The 20235-nt window shown below is 45.8% G+C and overlaps 1 protein-coding gene across 1 annotated transcript in view; it reads right to left on the bottom strand.

Moving 5' to 3' along the window:
- LOC141270741 (uncharacterized) overlaps positions 1–9129 on the bottom strand; it is an 80013-nt gene extending 70884 nt beyond the window's left edge. The window contains exons 1-4 of the mRNA XM_073680843.1: positions 8986–9129; positions 8677–8856; positions 8470–8593; positions 8293–8390 (exon numbers count right to left, since the gene is read on the bottom strand). Coding sequence (XP_073536944.1) covers positions 8293–8390; positions 8470–8593; positions 8677–8856; positions 8986–9063 — 480 coding nt within the window. The 5' untranslated portion in view covers positions 9064–9129. The remainder of the gene's footprint in view (positions 1–8292; positions 8391–8469; positions 8594–8676; positions 8857–8985) is intronic.
- Positions 9130–20235: the final 11106 nt, after the last annotated feature.

The following is a 20235-nucleotide window of genomic DNA, read 5'->3' as shown; positions in this document are numbered from 1 at the left end:
ATGCAGGATACTCAAAGGTTCAGTAAACAAGGTCATAAATGAAAGTGGGGGGTGGGTGGTGTAACTTGGGTCATGTACCATTAGTATATAGTAGGAGCAGAGAGATATAGGGAAGGCTGCATGGAAATCAGGATGGCAAAGTTGGTCAGATCTTGAGAGTGGCGCTGTACGTGTTCTGCCAACTCCAAGGATTGCAGGAATCCAGTCTGTACACATTGACTCCTCCTCATACTCCAGTTCCTCTGAATCAGCGCTGCAGGAGCCTTCACGGTCTACCTCCACATCGACCCGTGAACGACCTGTTATGATGACCGATATGAGCACAGCCGTGGCCAAACGTCAACAGGCTGTATTAAAATTAATTTCTTTGGGGAATCGAAGCCACACAGCGCAGGAGCTCTGGAATGCCATCAAGCAGCAGAGCGACGTGTGGTTTGTGCCAGCGAATCTCCAGCCAGGCATGGTAGTGTGTGACAATGGCCGAAATCTGGTGGCAGCTCTGGGCCTAGGCAACCTCACTCACATCCCATGTCTGGCACATGTGCTCAACTTGGTCGTGCAGAGTTTTTTGAGGGACTATCCGGATCTTGATGCACTGCTTCACAAGGTCCGCATAGAGTGCGCTCACTTGCGGCGTTCAAGCAACGCAAGATCGCGCATTGCAGCTCTGCAGCGCCGATTACGTCTTCCGGAACATCGCATCATATGTGACCTACCCACCAGGTGGAATTCAACGTTACATATGTTGGAGAGGTTGTGTGAGCATCAGGCAGCAGTAATGGAGTACCAGCTGCAGCAGGTGCAAACAAGTCGCAGTGCGCGCCGTTCACACTTCACCACTACTGAGTGGGCCTCTATGAAGGACATTTGGCACGTTTTGCGTGCCTTCGATTATTCCACGCAGATGGCGAGTGCAGATGATGCACTAGTCAGCATGACTATCCCCCTTATCTGCCTGCTTGAAAAAACACTGCATGCACTAAGGGACGAGGTTTTGGAAGAGGTGGAGGATGAGGAGTCACAAATGCCATCTGCTTCTGTACAGTCTGCGCAACGTGGTTCCTCACAAAGGCCTAGGCAGGGGACACTTTGTGAGGAGGATGAGGAGGAGTCAATGGAGGAGGAAGACATCTGTCCAGAGGAGGGAGGTACACAATGCTCCAGTAGTCAGTATCTAGAGTGAGGGTGGGGTGATGCAGAGCAGGCAGAGATCACGCCTCAAGCAGGGGACAGCATTTCTTGGCCAGTTGGCAGTCTGCAGCACATGGTTGATTTCATGCTGCAGTGCCTGAGAAACGACCGCCGCATCGCCCACATTCTCAACACGGCTGATTATTGGGTGTCCACCCTCCTAGATCCTCGCTACCGGGACAGCTTACAAAGCCTCATAACACCGTTGAACCGGAAGCGTAAAATGAGGGAATACCAAGATGCACTGGTGCATTCCATCATGTTCTCCATTCCAACCGAGAGCAGTGCTGCTAGTGCTTTACAAAGCAGCTCAGTGCGTCGAGGCAGTGGAGGAAGCTCTGCACAAAGAGGGAGCAGAAGCAGAGCCTCAGCACAAGGCAAGACCAGTATGGCCCAAATGTGGCAAAGTTTTGTGTCCCCGCCGCCACAAATGTCTACACCATCACAGACGGCTCCAGTCAGCAGGAGGCAACGTTTCCGTCAGATGGTGACAGACTACATGTCTTGCCCTCTCAGTGTACTCCCAGACGGCTGTTCCCCCTTCAAGTTTTGGGCCTCTAAGCTGGATACATGGCCAGAGCTTAGCTAGTATGCATTGGAGGTGCTAGCTTGCCCTGCTGCTAGTGTATTATCGGAACGCATCTTTAGTGCCGCAGGTGGTGTACTAACAGACCGTCGCATGCGACTATCCTCCGATAACGTTTACAGGCTTACTTTTCTCAAAATGAACAAGGACTGGATCTCGCATGAATTTGCCAGTCCTCTTCCAGAATAAATAATTGGTTGGCAACAGTATCCAGGTCTCCTGTTGTGTTCATGTTTCTACCACCTGAACTGTAATCCCTGAGCTCCAACACCGCCAGTTGCTGCTCAGAAGTGCCATCTGCACAGTCAACACTTGCTGCTGTGTTATTGGGGTTCAGTAACGTCAGCTGTTCCCCTGCTGTGTGTAGGGCAATTTCTCCTGCTCTGTCCACATTCACACTACTACAGATTTTAAACTTGCTCCAATTAGGCCTCTGGCTCCACTCTGTTTTTAGTATTTACCCTGGGTTCCAGCACGCCAGCTGTTTCCGGGTAGTATCAACGTCACTTTGCCTCCAATACGTTGTCCTGTCGTGTTGCGGTCGGGTTAGCCAACTCTATGGTGCCCGCAGTTTAGGTGACTCCTATGTGGGCTGCGGGATCTGGCAATGAAGGCTGGTTCCATAGTGCCAATAAGACAAGCACCCCCTGTAGGACTATGGGTTTCGGTAACTGCGGCCGGCTCGCGGCCTTGAAACTTTTTTTTTCATGGGTACCTTCTGCTACCCATCCGGGCTCCAGTACTGTCAGCTGGTTTTCGGCAGTGCCTTTGGCTTAGGTGCCTCCTTCTCGGTATCCAAGTTCCACCAACGTCTGCTGGTCCTTGGTAGTGCTTTCTGGCACAGGTACCTCCTGCTTAGTAACCGAGTTCCAGTACTGTCAGCTGGTCCTCGGTAGTTCCATTGGCTCTTGTACCTTCTGCTACCCATCCGGGTTCCAGTACCGTCAGCTGGTTCCCAGCAGTGTCTTTGGCATGGGTACTCCCTCCTGCCCAGCCTGGTTCCAGCACGCCAGCAGTTTCCGGGTAGTGTCAACGTCACTTTGCCTCCAATACGTTGTCCTATCGTGTTGCGGTCGGGTTAGCCGACTCTATGGTGCCTGCAGTTTAGGTGACTCCTATGTGGGCTGCGGGATCTGGCAATGAAGGCTGGTTCCATAGTGCCAATAAGACAAGCACCCCCTGTAGGACTGTGGGTTTCGGTAACTGCGGCCGGCTCGCGGCCTTGCAACTTTTTTTTTCATGGGTACCTTCTGCTACCCATCCGGGTTCCAGTACCGTCAGCTGGTTCTCGGCAGTGCCTTTGGCTTAGGTGCCTCCTTCTCAGTATCCAAGTTCCACCAACGTCTGCTGGTCCTTGGTAGTGCTTTCTGGCACAGGTACCTCCTGCTTAGTAACCAGGTTCCAGTACCGTCAGCTGGTCCTCGGTAGTTCCATTGGCTCTTGTACCTTCTGCTACCCATCCGGGTTCCAGTACCATCAGCTGGTTCTCGGCAGTTCCTCAGCCTTCTTGTACTTTCTGCTACATTTCCAAGTTCAAGCTTTTTTAAATGGTTCTTGGTAATCACTCTGGATCTCCCTGACGACGACCCTGAAGACCACCCCGAAGAAGACGAGGACCCCGAAGACAACGACCCTGAAGACCACCCCGAAGAAGATGAGGACATCGAAGACGAGGACCCTGAAGACGAGGACCCTGAAGACCACCCCGAAGAAGACGAGGACACCAAAGACGAGGACCCTGAAGACGAGGACCCTGAAGACCACCCCGAAGAAGACGAGGACCCCGAAGACGACGACCCTGAAGACGAGGACCCTGAATACGACGATCCTGAAGACCACCCCAAAGAAGACGACCCTGAAGACCACCCCGAAGAAGACGAGGACCCCGAAGACGACGATCCTGAAGACCACCCCGAAGAAGACCAAGAAGATGACCCTGAAGAAGATGACCAAGAGGACAAAGAACAAGAAGACAACCACCAAGATACAGAAGAACAAGAGACAGAAAACCAAGAAGCAGAAGTACAAGAAGCTACAGAACAAAAAGCGGAATAACATTCAGCATAAGACTAAAAATCAGAGCAAAAGATATTATCTAAATTATAAACAGAAGATGACTAAGCAGTGTATGGGTGTGAGTCCGTTCCTCCTCGTGGTGGCCCTGGAAAAGACCTGCTGCTGCAGGCCAAACTAAACGCGGACAAATCCTGTTGTAAATCTTTTGTGACGGGCAGAACGAAAGGTGTAATGTTCAAACTTTTATAGATAACAACTACAGGAATGCCTGTCACAAATAAGAATATGATGAAGAAGAAGAATATGAAGAAGGTGAAGAAGTAGAATATGAAGAAGAATAATAGTTGAATAAGAAGAATATGAAGAATGTAAAAAAAAAGAATAATACGAAGAAGGTGAAGAAGAAGAAGATGAAGAAGGTGAAGAAGAAGTTGATGAAAAAGATGCTGATGCTGAGGATGATGAAGGAGAAAGTGTGGGAAAAGTAAAAAAGAAGGTGAAGAGCATGGAAGTAGTGAAACATAAATATCTGACAAAATATAAAAAAAATTAAGTCAATATTTCCGTAACAAAGAACGTCTTAAAAAAAAATATTAATTCCTGCTATTCCATTTGATTGGGCTAAACCTCTATGCCTTTATTGTCTCCCCCACCTCCCCCAATACATTCTACATTATTCTTAGTTGTTTTCCTTCATGTAGAATTAACCTACAAGGAAAGAAAGGGTTTATTTTTATTCCGATATTTCTGTCCCATTGACTTGCATTGGGTTCCGGTATCGGAATTGGCGATATCCGATCCTTTTTGGGTTTCGGTCCGATCCAATCCGATCCGATATTTCCCGATATCGGAAGGTATCGCTCAACACTACTCATGTTTTAACTCAGGAAGAGTTCAGACATCAATATTTATTGGAATAACCATGATTTTTAATCACAGCTTTCATGCGTCTTGTCATGCTTTCCACCAGTCTTTCATACCGCTTTTGGGTGACCTTATGCCACTCCTGGCACAAACGTTTAAGAAGTTCTTCTTTGTTTGACTGCTTGTGACTATCCATCTTCTTCTTGATTACATTCCAGAGATTTTCAATGGGGTTCAGGTCTGGAGATTGGGCTGGCTATGACAAGATCTTGATGTGGTGCTCCTTCATCCACACATTGATTGACCTAGCTGTGTGGCATGGGGCATTGTCCTGCTGGAAAAAAACAGTGCTCAGGGTTGGGGAGCATTGCCTGAGCAAAAGGAAGCAAGTGTTTTTCAAGGATAACCTTGTATGCGGCTTCATTCATACGTCCTTCGCAAAGATTAACCTGCCCAATTCCAGCCTTGCTGAAGCATCCCCAGATCATCACTACTCCTCCACCAAATTTCACAGTGGGTGCAAGACACTGTGGCTTGTATGCCTTTCCAGGTCTCCGTCTAACCATTAGACGACCAGGTGTTGGACAAAGCTGAAAATTAGACTCATCAGAGAAGATTACCTTACTACAGTCCTCTATGGTCCAATCCTTATGGTCTTTGGCAAACTCCAGCCTGGCTCTCCTTTGCTTCTCATTGATGAAAGGCTTTTTTCTAGCTTTACATGACTTGAGGCATGCCTCTAGGGGCCTGTTACGAACTGTTCTTGCTGTGCACTTCACCTCAGCTGCCATTTGCCATTCCTTTTGTAGGTCACTTGATGTCATTCTGCGGTTGCTGAGTGACATTCGAATAAGATGACGGTCATCCTGGTCAGTGGAGAGTCGCTTTCGCCCTCTGCCGATCTGTAGCTTTGTTGTCCCCAATGTCTGCTGCTTGACCTTGTTGTAATGGACTGCCGTCTTCGAAATTTTAAGGATGGAGGCAACATGACGCTCACTGCATCCCTCTGCTAGTAAAGCCAGAATTGAGCCCTTCTTTTCCTCACTCAAGACTTTTGTTTTCAACTCCTTTGGCATGGTAAAAAGTTATTTTTTCATTCAAATTACTTTTGGGCTATTCCTAGCACTTGTTTTGCCATCCAGCTTGTCCTATTGCAAGAGGATTGTGAAGACCACAGCAGTGTTGTTTATACTTTCCCTCATTACATAAGATTTGGTTCAGGTGATCACCTAATCAGAAGCACATTAAGTAGAATGAGGTGGACTTTGGTTGGAATTCTACTAACACTGGAATGGAATGACTGTCAGACATGTAGAGATGGGGATTTTCAGAAAACTGTGCAGTGGTCTCTTAATTTTTGCCAGCGCTGTGTATGTATATAATATATATATATATATATATATATATATATATATATATTAGTCCCATCCTGGTATATATGGCCCCCCCGTCCTGCTATACGTAGAGATGGTGATTTTTAGAAAACTGTGCAGTGGTCTCTTAATTTTTGCCAGAGCTGTATCTAGCAGAAGTTCTCTTATTGAAAACAAAAGAGAGCTTGGCAAAGTAAGGGACATAGGACGACAGTTGTGCGAGATTGCTGCCAGCTGACAACTACCTTACGTGTATGGGGTCTTTAGTCAAACACTTATTCAGTTGATATATCTGTCCTCATTCTGACAGTTGTATTTTTAGTCTCTGTGTTGTTCATGTGTGCAACGAACAGCACACTGATATTGTATCAGTAACTTAAAGATTACTAAATCTACATTAATACAGGATGAGAACCAACATCAGGACATCCATTAATCACCAGAACCACCAGCAGAATAAAGAAACAGCACCAGAACAATCAGTACATGAATGCATCTCCAGATCAATATATGAATGCAACTCCAGATCCATTGTCAGTACATAAATACAGCACCAGAATTATCATCAGTACAGGAATATCGCACCAAACTTAGAACAGCTATCAAATTTAATGTTAGGTGAGCCTCCGGCATACACAATTGTGTGGCATGAATTTGCAGCTCCCATTATGTCCTTAACAATGATAAGGCAATGATGGGAGTTGTAGTTACCATTCAACATCAGGCTGTGAGGCACTCCTACTAAGTTTTTTATTCATGAAATGTGTGTGTATGTGCATGTAATGTAGTGTGAGTGTATTAATATACTCACTTACTGCAGCTTTCTACGTTGTCTAACAACATTCTTCTCTGCTTCTCATTGACGTCACCACAATTTTGACTAGCAGACTCACTCTATACTCTATGTGTGAGCCTGAAGTCTCTTCTACAATGAAAGCCCATGGAGCTTAGCTCTGCCGCTTCATAGCGTTATATTGAAAAAGTCACTTCCAGGTCATGCAGAGCAGTGTGACCCGGACAGTCTGCACAGCGGTGATGTCACTGGAAAGCAGAGAATTGCAATGGACTCAGGAGAGAGCAGCAGTAGGTGAGTATACTAATACACTCACACTACATTACATGCACTTACACATAAACTTTTAAAGGATATCTAATTTTTTTTAAGCCTTTTAATCTTGAGCAGTTTGGTGTCGGTTTGGGTCCTGAGACCCCACGGATTTCTCAAAAGAAGGTTTAAAAGTGCACAGGACAGGAGACAGGAGCCTATGACTTCCTACTGCATCCGCTCTGCGCTGTGTGTGCTCTCCAGAGAGACACACCAATTGTTTTGAGCAATTGAACTAGAACTGGGCCCTCGCTGATCTGCTCTGGGCTTAAAACATATATAAAAAGCTCAGAAAAGTTTAATAAATCTCTAATGTGCATTCATACTGGCCGATAATCGACAAAAAAAAATAGTCTGTTTAAAACAGGCTGTAAATCGCCAGATACACAAGCAAAACGTTCGTTGAGTGAAATGTTTTTTCAGCTTGCTTAAATATCATTATTCCGAACAAATTTGCAACTGCCGCATTGTCCTCACTTATGGATTACACCTACAACACCTTCCTCACTTATGCACTATGATCTCCACACATTCCATACCTCATACGGCCCCCTCTGCAAACTGTCCCCCTCACGCTGCCCACTGATTATTCGACCCTTGTGGGCTCTTCTACCAAAAGGTAAACAGCTTCAATGAAGGGATGAATTTGGTTTGCCATAATACTTATGTAATCCCTTGTGTCCAAACCTCCATTTACAGATATCAGCGGTGCCAGGACTAGGCAAGAAAATGTTCCCACATTATTAATCCACCTCCAACAGCTTTAAATGTTGATATTGGATGTTTTTCTGTGATCACAATATTGTCAGTATAGCCTTCATATCATTGCAAGGAGAATCACCACAAGGTTGGTAGTTTTTGAAATATTGGTCCTGGCTAATGTAGCATCGATGCCCATGTTTGAAGTCGTTCAGATCACTCACTCTTCCATTTTTAACATGGATTCTGGCTGATAACTCATCACTTCATTTTATACTACACTGTGGGGTCACAGGTCTCACTCCACACAATGAAACTCAAATCAGGAAAGTGCCGATGTTTCTAATACATTGTCCATTCAGTGTAGAATACTGGTGGATAAAACAAGACTGAACACAAGACCTTCACAGCCTTATACACATCATAGGGCGATCTCATGACACCTTCTATCCATCTACCTGATCATCCTGAGGAACATCGGGATCTTCTTGTTTACAGTCTTGTGGAAGAAGAAGACGGGGACATCTCTCTGGTGTTGTCCTCTCACTGGATAGATCTGTAGGAAACAACTACAGGGACTGAATTCATTCTTTACAGATAATTATAGGCCGTAAATATTTAGTCCTGTCTATTACCTGGTGATGAGAGGGGTTGGGGAACCTTCATCATGAAGTCCTTGTACAGATCTTTGTGTCCTTCTAAATACTCCCACTCCTCCATGGAGAAATAGACGGCGACATCATGACACCTTATAGGAACCTGACACATATAATGATACCGTCATCCCCCCGATCCCTTCATAGCGTTACTGTATAATGTCCCAGCATTCCCAGCAGTGTCACCTCTCCAGTCAGCAGCTCAATCATCTTGTAGGTGAGTTCTAGGATCTTCTGGTCATTGATGTCCTCATGTATCAGGGGGTGAGATGGAGGCCTCGTGATTGGGCTCAGGGGTCTTCCCCATTCCTCAGATACAGGGTCCTGACAGCGTTCACTAGAGGTCTTCTTCACTACTGTGTAATCCTGGTTATGGAGAGACACATTAATAAATCTCACTATAGACATTTCCAGAGTCCTCACCTCTCCAGTTCTGTCCATCTGTTATTCCCATAGATAAGAATGATGTAATGTGACGTCATCAGAATCTCTCACCTCTCCAGTAAGCCGGAAGAGGATCTCTAGGGTGAGGTGTAATATCCTCTCCGCCATCTTGTCCCTGTCCCTATCCATCCTTGATGGGTCAATCAGGAAAATTCTTATATAGAAGATCTCCACTGAGAGGATCCGATATTGTAGGGACCTGAATGGGGAGAAGATGACGATGTAACATCATAAAGATCCCATGTAAGAAATCTCCGGAGCTGTTACCGGCTTCACATGATCACTACATCCAGTCATGGCCCCATCCTGCCCCCGGTATAACACAGAATCACATTATAGTCACATACAGAGATTTATCACAGGCTCGGCACTGAGGGGGTTAATAGTAATGGGGAATCTCCACATACCTCCACCTGCAGAGCCGCACACTGGATATATGGCTGTTCTGTGCGCACAGGACCTGTGATGATGTCACAGGAGGGGAGGAGTCAGGGGTCACATGATCAGGGGCCTCAGTGGATGCAGGACTCTGCTGTGCTGGTTGTCATGGTGCTGACTGAGGGGAAGTTTATGTGTGGGGTCAGGAGGGATGTACAGGATGGATGGAGCAGAGCCGTGTGTGTATGATGTGAATGTACGATGTATAAGGACGAGGTCTCATCCCCACACAATTACAGATAAAAACAAACCCTTTACCTGTGGCCAAACATTCCTGTGCTCCAGGACACAATACAAACAATATGAAAGTTGTCATATTAAAAGACAACTTTAAATCACAAAATCATTGAAGGGTTTGGGAATACGAACTTATTGGAGTCTTTGATACTATCCACACAGGACTAAATGTGCCAGGGGATTTATGACTCCACAATATTTGAGGAATCTGTTCCAGAGACAGAAGGGCACCAGGTCTCTGATCTTACATGGATACTGGGACAATAAAACTTTCCCACCACTAATCTAATTCAATTAAGTATTCATTCTCTAAACTCGATCCTGTGTGACTGTGAAATCGACCTTCCAGCAGATCAATCCTTTGTGATAATTGTGTGGTCCAGCCAAGAGTCCATATTTCAGAATCTAAATTTATTGTGCTAATAGCATGGTCCAGAAACCAAACCACATTTCAGCTTTTAATTCCTTTGTGCTAATATTGCGCTCCAGCCAGGAGTCCACATTTCAAAATCTACATTCTTTGTGCTATTAGCATGGTATTAAAAACGGAGTACAGAACGGACATGAATTCAAAAAATATCATAGAAAAGAAACAGGCCTTACCAACACCAGGTCAGATTACCAAACCACAAGCAGGATGCAGCAGACCCCATGATAAAGGCGAGGGCAAACACAGATGCAAAATACTGATGGGACAGCCACCCTGTAACATCAGCAGCAGTAGCAACAGCCGGCACAGAAGCCACGACAAAGGTGTCACAGACTGCAATAGCGCGAGATCAATGCAGCACACTAAAAACTACACCATCGCCTAGTCTGTTCAGTCTGCGACTGAAGTGCAAAAGTCATTGGAGATCCATGACTGGTTCATCTTGATGAAAGTTAGCTGGTCTACACTTTGAGGGGACAGCCAGATGCACTTATCCATCAGGACACCACCAGCAACGCTGAAGACACGTTCTGAGAGAACGCTGGCTGTCGGGCATGACAAAACCTCCAAGGCGTGACAGGTGAGCTCAGGTCACTCTTCCATTTTTGAAGACCGAAATATAAAAAGGTCCAAACTCTCCATGATGGTATTGATATTGAGCTTGAGATACTACAGCACCATCCTCTCCAGTCGTTTACCACTAGTGTTGAGCGATACCTTCCGATATCGTGAAATATCGGATCGGATTGGATTGGACCGATACCCCAAAAATATCGGATATCGCCTATTCCGATACTGGAAACCAATGCAAGTCAATGGGACACAAATATCGGAATGAAAATAAACCCTTTCTTTCCTTGTAGGTTAATTCTACATGAAGGAAAACAACTAAGAATAATGTAGAATGTATTGGGCGAGGTGGCGGAGACATTAAAGGCATAGAGGTTTAGCCCAATCAAATGGAATAGCAGGAATTAATTTTTTTTAAGACGTTCGGAGTTACAAAGATATTGACTATGTTAAGCTTTTTTATATTTTGTCAGATATTTATGTTTCACTACTTCCATGATATTCACCTTCTTTTTTACTTCTCCCACACTTTCTCCTTCATCATCCTCAGCAACAGCATCTTTTTCATCAACTTCTTCTTCACCTTATTCTATCTTCTTCTTCACCTTCTTCCTATTATTCTTTTTTTACATTCTTCATATTCTTCCTATTCAACTATTATTCTTCTTCATATTCTACTTCTTCATCTTCTTCATATTCTTCTTCTTCATCATATTCTTATTTGTAATAGGCATTCCTGTAGTTGTTATCCCTAAAAGTTTGAAGATTACACCTTCCGTTCTGCCTGTCACAAAAGATCTACAACAGGATTTGTCCGCTTTCAGTTTGGCCTGCAGCAGCAGGTCTTTTCCAGGGGCACCATGAGGAGGAACGGACTCACCCCCATACACTGCTTAGTCTTCTTCTGCTTATAATTAAGATAATATGTTTTGCTCTGATTTTTAGTCTTATGCTTAATGTTCTTCTGCTTTTTGTTCTGCAGCTTCTTGTTCTTCCGCTTCTTGGTTTTCTGTCTCTTGTTCTTCTGTATCTTGGTGGTTGTCTTCTTGTTCTTTGTCCTCTTGGTCATTTTCTTCAGGGTCATTTTCTTGGTCTTCTTTGGGGTGGTCATCAGGGTTGTCGTCTTCAGGGTCGTTGTCTTCGGGGTCGTCGTCTTCTTAGGGGTGGTTTTCAGGGTCGTCGTCTTCTTCGGGGTGGTCTTCAGGGTCGTCGTCTTCGGGGTCGTCGTCTTCGGGGTCGTCGTCTTCTTCGGGGTGGCCTTCAGGGTCGTCTTCTTCGGGGTGGTCTTCAGGGTCGTCGTCTTCAGGGTCGTCGTCTTCAGGGTCGTCGTCTTCAGGGTCGTCGTCTTCTTCGGGTTGGTCTTCAGGGACGTCGTCAGGGAGATCCACAGTGATTACCAAAAACCATTTCAAAAAGCTTGAACTTGGAAATGTAGCAGAAGGAACAAGAAGGCTGAGGAACTGCCGAGAACCAGCTGACGGTACTGGAACCCGGATGGGTAGCAGAAGGTACAAGAGCCAATGGAACTACCGAGGACCAGCTGACGGTACTGGAACCCGGATGGGTAGCAGAAAGTACAAGAGCCAATGGAACTACCGAGGACCAGCTGACGGTACTGGAACCCGGTTACTAAGCACTACCAAGGACCAGCAGATGCTGGTGGAACTCGGATACCGAGAAGGAGGCACCTAAGCCAAAGGCACTGCCGAGAACCAGATGATGGTACTGGTAGCAGAAGGTACACATGAAAAAAAAAGTAGCAAGGCCGCGAGACGGCCGGAGTTACCGAAACCCACAGTCCTACAGGGGGTGCTTGTCCTATTGGCACTATGGAACCAGCCTTCATTACCAGATCCTGCAGCCCACATAGGAGTCACCTAAACTGCAGACACCATAGAGTTGGCTAACCCGACCGCATCACGACAGGACAACGTATTGGAGGCAAAGTGACGTTGACACTACCCGGAAACAGCTGGTGTGCTGGAACCAGGCTGGGCAGGAGGGAGTACCCGTGCCAAAGACACTGCCGGGAACCAGCTGACGGTACTGGAACCCGGATGGGTAGCAGAAAGTACAAGAGCCAATGGAACTACCGTGGACCAGCTGACGGTACTGGAACCCGGTTACTAAGCAGGAGGTACCTGTGCCAGAAAGCACTACCAAGGACCAGCAAACGTTGGTGGAACTCGGATACCGAGATGGAGGCACCTAAGCCAAAGGCCTAACATGCCTAACAGGATGTGCCCACACTTCTTAGGATCCTCACTGGCTGAATAAAATCACACTGGCTCATTGCATTATGGGAACTTCCGATTCCGGTATCCGATATTCTAAAAGTATCGGAACTCAGTATCGGAATGCTCAACACTATTTACCACATGTCAGACTTGTACTCTGTTGTAAGAATCTATACAAACAACTGGAGCAGAACGCCAAGATAATATTAAAATTCAAATTTTATTAAATATAATAATGAAAAATTATTTATATAAACATGATAGTTAAAAAGGAGAATACCAGTCACAGGCTGGCTAAACAGGTATTGCTCACAAATGAAAAAATCAATCCATGTATGAAGACAAAAAACTGTATAGACAGAGCAGGAGAACGACCTCAGTACATACAGTACAGACCAAAAGTTTGGACACACCTTCTCATTTAAAGATTTTTCTGTATTTTCATGACTATGAAAATTGTACATATATTCTAGGTTCTTCAAAGTAGCCACCTTTTGCTTTGATGACTGCTTTGTACACTCTTGGCATTCTATTGATGAGCTTCAAGAGGTAGTCACCGGAAATGGTCTTCCAACAGTCTTGAAGGAGTTCCCAGAGATGCTTAGCACTTGTTCGCCCTTTTGCTTTCACTCTGCGGTCCAGCTCACCCCAAACCATCTCGATTGGGTTCAGGTCTGGTGACTGTGGAGGCCAGGTCATCTGGTGTAGCACCCCATCGCTCTCCTTCTTGGTCAAATAGCCCTTACACAGCCTGGAGGTGTGTTTGGGGTCATTGTCCTGTTGAAAAATAAATGATGGTCCAACTAAACGCAAACCGGATGGAATAGCATGCCGCTGCAAGATGCTGTGGTAGCCATGCTGGTTCAGTATGCCTTCAATTTTGAATAAATCTCCAACAGTGTCACCAGCAAGGCACCCCCACACCATCACACCTCCTCCTCCATGCTTCACGGTGGGAATGTAGAGTCCATCCGTTCACCTTTTCTGCGTCACACAAAGACACGGTGGTTGGAACCAAAGATCTCAAATTTGGACTCATCAGACCAAAGCACAGATTTCCCCTGGTCTAATGTCCATTCCTTGTGTTCTTTAGCCCAAACAAGTCTCTTCTGCTTGTTGCCTGTCCTTAGCAGTGGCTTCCTAGCAGCTATTTTACCATGAAGGCCTGCTGAACAAAGTCTCCTCTTAACAGTTGTTGAAGAGATGTGTCTGCTGCTAGAACTCTGTGTGGCATTGACCTGGTCTCTAATCTGAGCTGCTGTTAAGCTGCGATTTCTGAGGCTGGTGACTCGGATAAACTTTTCCTCAGAAGCAGAGGTGACTCTTGGTCTTCCTTTCCTGGGGCTTTCCTCATGTGAGCCAGTTTCTTTGTAGCTCTTGATGGTTTTTGCAACTGCACTTGGGGACACTTTCAAAGTTTTCCCAATTTTTCACACTGACTGACCTTCATTTCTTAAAGTAATGATGGCCACTCATTTTTCTTTACTTAGAATTTGTATTATGGCAAGAAAAAAGTAGCTAACAGTCTATTCAGTAGGACTATCAGCTGTGTATCCACCAGACTTCTACACAACACAGCTGATGGCCCCAACCCCATTTATAAGGTAAGAAATCACACTTATTAAACCTGACAGGGCACACCTGTGAAGTGAAAACCATTTCCGGTGACTACCTCTTGAAGCTCATCAAGAGAATGCCAAGAGTGTACAAAGCAGTCATCAAAGCAAAAGGTGGCTACTTTGAAGAACCTAGAATATAAGACATATTTTCAGTTGTTTCACACTTTTTTGTTAAGTATATAATTCCACATGTGTTAATTCATAGTTTTGATGCCTTCAGTGTGAATGTACAATTTTCATAGTCATGAAAATACAGAAAAATCTTTAAATGAGAAGGTGTGTCGAAACTTTTGGTCTGTACTGTATATTGTCACCAACAGAATAATACATAAATACAGGTAGTTCATGAGCATATGTTTGCGCAGTGGAAAAAAAATCCTACATAAAGTGAACATGTGCATAAACATTCATGGATCAGAAAAGATCGCAGATGGGATGGTGAAATATATAAGTTGATATGGAAGGACAAGGAGCAATCAAAGAAATACAAAATGCAAAAGTGTATGTAAAATACATGACCTGATTGCGCTTCCACTGAGACCCCTGACGCGCGTTTCGCTGTGCGCTTCCTCCGAGGGCGCTCTCCTGCTCTGTCTATAGTTTTTTGTCTTTATATATGGATTGATTTTTTCATTTGTGAGCAATACCTGTTTTGCTAGTCTGTGACTGCTATTCTCCTTTTTAACTATCATGTTTATATAAATATTTTTTAATTATTATATGTAATAAAATTAGAATTTTAATATTATCTTGGCGTTCTGCTCCAGTTGTTTGTATAGCTTCTTATTGCTTTAGGAGTGCTTAAAATATTTTGGTCTATATAAGTATATTCATTGTACTCTGTAGTGCTGGTGCACAAGCTGGTCTAAAAAATGTGGGAAACAACTCACAGAAAATGCTTCTGCCACTTACACTGCTGCTGCTACTAATGTTTTTGCATTGACGACTTTGACGTTCCCGGGGTTGGAAGTCTAGAAATGTGATTCACACTGCATATCGCACTGCTGTCTTGGGGAAAAACACTCTCAAGATTGTTTACAAACGTGTTTCGATACTCCAGCATACGTGTGTCCCTTTCCAGGGGGAGAAGCATCTGGCAAAATTTACTCTTGTACCGTGGATATAACAGAGTTGCAACCCAGTAGTCAGCACTATTTTCAATCCTTACAATATGGCCATCATGTTGCAAATAGTGCAGCAAGAAGGCGCTCATGTGTCGGGCGCTTCCATGAGGTCCAAGTCCCTGGTGTGTTGGTGGCGGCGTAACAATCAAGCTTGCTTCCTCTGTCCCCTCCCACCAACCACGAACAACAGAGAGGGGATGATTATCCTCTTCATCTCCTGACTGTTGAGCGCCCATCACCTCTTCCTCCTCATCCTCCTCCATTTGTTCTTCAGCTCCTGCACCTTCACTAACAGTTTGTCTGGTACCATGAGACCACATAGATCGCTGTACTCTACCCTCCCATGGCACCCGCCTGTGCGACGAATGTCCGGAACTTAGAGATATTGTTATCCCTTCTGCATCCTCCTCTTCCTCTGGGACTACCACCTCCTCCCGCACACTATTCAAAGTGTGCTCCAGCATGTGGATGACCTTAAAAGGGATGCTGATGATGACATCATTCGTGCTAACCATCATAGTATCCATTTTGATACGGTGCAGAAGTCCTTCATTTGTGCCCATTCCGCAAGCGTGATTTGCACAATGTCTGTACTGCATTGGTCCAGGCTATGCAAAATGACATACTGCACCAGGGCTAGTTGCTGCTACCACAGTCACTGCAACATGTGTAGAGTGGAACTCCACTGTGTCGGGATATTGCATATCAACCGGTTAACCGGTAGGCCGATAGATCTCTGTGGCAATGCAAGCCGATGACCCACGGGATGTGAAAGGCGGAAATAAGCACACAGCGACCATTTTTTCTGCAGCAGTGCATTGAAGCCGGGATAGTAGCAGAAAAATTGCTGTACCACCAGGTTGAGGATGTGAGCCATGTCATGTGTGTGAGGTTGCCCCAGTGTAGGGCCACCACCTTGTTTGCACCGTTATAGCACAGTCTTCCCTGGCTCCAGGTTCAGTGGAGACAGCCATTGCTCAAACTCGGCCCGGATAGCTGTCCATAACTCTTGAGCTGTGTGACTGTGATTTCCAAGGCACATTAATTTAAACACTGATGTGCGGAAAATTCCGCAGCATGTCAATTCTTTGTGCGTTTACGCATGCGGAATTGCCATATACAATGCAGTAGAATACGCAAGGCAATTCTGCATGTACAAAACGCACAAATTCCGCGCGAAAAACGCATGTCAAATTCCGCAAGCGTTTTCCCAGGGAAAGGACATGCGGAAATGAAGCGCAAATTTCCGCTTCATTTGCGCATCGTGGGCACATACCCTTAGGTACAGAGGTTTGTCCCGCAAGCCTTGGGGATTCCAAGGCTTGGTGTCTAGTGACACCTTGATGTCTAGTGGTTTTCTAGGTGTTTAGTAGTTTAGTTCTCCAGCCCCTATTGTCTAGTAGTTTATTTCTCCATCTTATTGTATGTAGTGGTTTAGTTCTCCATCCCCAAGCGTCATGCAAGCCTTGGCGATTCCAAGACTTGTGGAGCAGCCCCTTCCCCGCCTGACCCCACAGCCACTAGAGTCACCCAGTGCCCAGTCAGCGAAATGTAACACCCCTGGCCATGCTTGCTCAACCAGGGGTCAGTAGTGAAATGCATCCTGGAGGACATAGCTTTTTTTCAAGGAAGGTGCGATGTTGTCTACGACATACTAGTGTAGCGCAGGCACAGCTTTCTTAGAGAAGTAAAGGCGACTGGGCAACTGGTACTGGGGACTTTGACGGCCATCAGTTTTTGGAAACTGTCTGTATCCACCAGGCAAAAAGGCAGCATTTGTCCACAGTGCGCAACATAATCAAGAAGTTTACAACCCATGGCACTGTAGTTAATCTCCCTGGACGTGGATGGCAGAGAAAAACTGATGAAAAGTTGCAACGCAGGATAGTCCAGATGGTGGATAAGCTGCCCCAATCAAGTTCCAAAGAAATTCAAACTGTCCTACAGGCTCATGGTGCATCAGTGTCATCATGAACTATCCGTCAACATTTGAATGAAATGAAATGCTATGGCAGGAGACCCAGGAGGACCTCACTGCTGACACAGAGACATAAAAAAAGCTGGACTGCAGTTTGCCAAAATGTATGTGAGTATGCCTAAGGGGTAACGTTTCTCCTTATGGAGAGTGACACATCACCTCTGGCACGTCAAGGTAAAGAGGCTTATTCGCCATGCAATGCTCCTCTGGGAAATTTAATATGCTAATTGCCTCTTCAGAGAAAAAGAGGACTTGCACTCTATAGCGCCACCTATCGGAAGTAGCAATCCTACAAGTCACAATCAACCCTTTAACGAGTCGTGCAATTTGACATAGGATAAAAGCCAAATCAGAATCTCAATTTGCAGACACGGTGTTTTGGGCTGTTGGCCCTCGTCAGTGCAAAGTATGAGAACTGATTTGGCTAGGTGAGAGGCTCTGGACTGAGGTCTAAGGGCTAGCGTTTCTCCTTATGGAGAGTGACACACCAGCTCTGGCATGTCAAGGAGGCTTATTCGCCATGCAATGCTCCTCTGGGAAATTTAATATGCAAATTACCTCTTCAGAGAAAAAGAGGACTTCTACTGTATAGCGCCACCTATTGGAAGGGAGTTCTCACCTAGCCAAATCAGATCTCATACTTTGCACTGATGAGGGCCAACAGCCCGAAACACCGTGTCTGCAAATTGAGATTCTGATTTGGCTTTTATCCTAAGTCATATTGCACGACTCGTTAAAGGGTTGATTGTGACTTGTAAGATTGCTACTTCCAATAGGTGGCGCTATAGAGTACAGGGAGCACGGGTGCGCACCCTAAGCACAGTTCCCGGGCCCCCAGACACTGCCAGCGTGGAAGACCGCCGGTGGAGCGGGAGACACCGGCGCCGCGGCGGTGAGGGGATCAATGTCTCTGCCGGGCAGGAGGCAGAGACGCCAATACTACAGTACCCCCTCCTTTACGCCCCCTCTTCTTCAAACCCACAGAATTTTTCCAGAAGAGGAGCATGAATGTTCTCCCTGGGATCCCACGACCTCTCCTCAGGACCAAACCCCTTCCAATTCACAAGAAAGAAAGTCTTTCCTCTTACCCTCTTGGTAGCCAGAATGTTCTCTACCTCAAAAATGTCCTCAGCAGAGACTGGAGCTGGAGTGGTACCTGGATTGTCAGAGAAAGAATTGAGGATGACAGGCTTGAGGAGAGACACATGAAAGGAATTGAGGATCCATAAATAGGCAGGGAGTTTCAACTTGTACGCCACTGGATTGATTTGACTCAATCTCGAAAGGACTGATGAACCACGAACTCATCTTGTATGAAGGTATCTTGAGACATACTTGGAGGATAACCAGACCTTGTCCCCCTGGACGGAATAGAGGCTGGTCCAGACGTCTCTTGTCAGCATCAGAGGACTGCAGCAGCGCAGACTTAGTGTCCTCCCAAATCTCACAAAAGTTTTTGACAAGAGAATCCGAAGCAGGATTGTCAACAGGAAATGGAATATTGGGATGCTGTCCGTCCACCGCAAAAAATGGCTGAGGATTCACTCACATCGTTATTGTAGGAAAATTCGGCCCAAGGCAGAAATTCCACCCAGTTGTTATGGTGAGCGTTGACGAAGTGCCAGAGGAAGCTGTGAGGATCTGATTGATACGCTCAACCTGGCCATTAGACTGCGACATTCAGAAGTTTGCACATGGCTCTCCAGAAGCGTGAAGTAAACTGAACTCCTCTATCAGAGATTATACGAAGAGGTAGGCCATGGAGATAGAAGATGTGAAGGATGAAGTCTTTAGCCAGCAATGGCGCAGAGGGAAGACCCGGCAAGGGAATGAAGTGAGCCATCTTGAAGAAGCGGTCATCGACCACCCAAATGACAGTACAACTGGCCGATACAGGAAGATCCGTTATGAAATTCATCGCAATATGTTGCCACGGAGCGGAAAGCACAGGTAGAGGAAGAAGTCGACCAGCTGGAAGTTGCCTATGCATCTTGTTTCGGGCAAAGGAAGAGCAGGCAGAGACAAAAACCACAACGTCCTTGCGCAGGGTCGGCCACCAATAATGTCAGGAAATTAGCAGAAGCGTCTTCCTCTAACCAGCATGGCCTGCCAATTTAGACAAATGACCCGAGAGTAGGACCCTCTTCCTATCCGAAGCTGCCACAAAAGTCTTACCAGGAGGAAGAGGAGACAGATCAAATGGGGCAACAGTAATTATTATGGAGGGCTCAATGATGTGTTGAGGCTCCTCCTCTTGGTCAGTAGACAGAAATGATCGGGAGAGCGCGTCAGCCTTGATATTTTTATCTGCCGGCCGGAAGTAGAGAGTGAAATTGAAGAGGGCAAAGAACAGAGACCATCTGGCCTGATGAGGATTAAATCATTGAGCAGACTGCAAGTATGCGAGACTCTTATGGTCCATGTAGCCGACCACCGGATGTATAGCCCTCTCTAATAAGAACCGCCACTCCTCCAGAGCCAGTTTGATGGCAAGGAATTCCCGATCTCCAATGGAGTAATTGCACTCCGAAGGAGAGAAAAAGTTGGAAAAGAAGCTGCAGGTCACCATTCGCCCGGACGAAGATTTCTGGGTGAGAACTGCTCCGGCCCCTGAGAAAGAGGCATCAACCTCCAGGAAGAACTGCTATTTACAGTGAGGATCATGTAG

This window comes from Phyllobates terribilis, unplaced genomic scaffold (genome assembly GCF_046119375.1).
Source record: "Phyllobates terribilis strain yellow unplaced genomic scaffold, ASM4611937v1 Scaffold_5__5_contigs__length_657084704, whole genome shotgun sequence".
NCBI lineage: Eukaryota > Metazoa > Chordata > Amphibia > Anura > Dendrobatidae > Phyllobates > Phyllobates terribilis.
The sequence above is the reverse complement of the archived record's forward strand: the minus strand, read 5'-3'. Positions and strand labels throughout refer to the sequence as shown.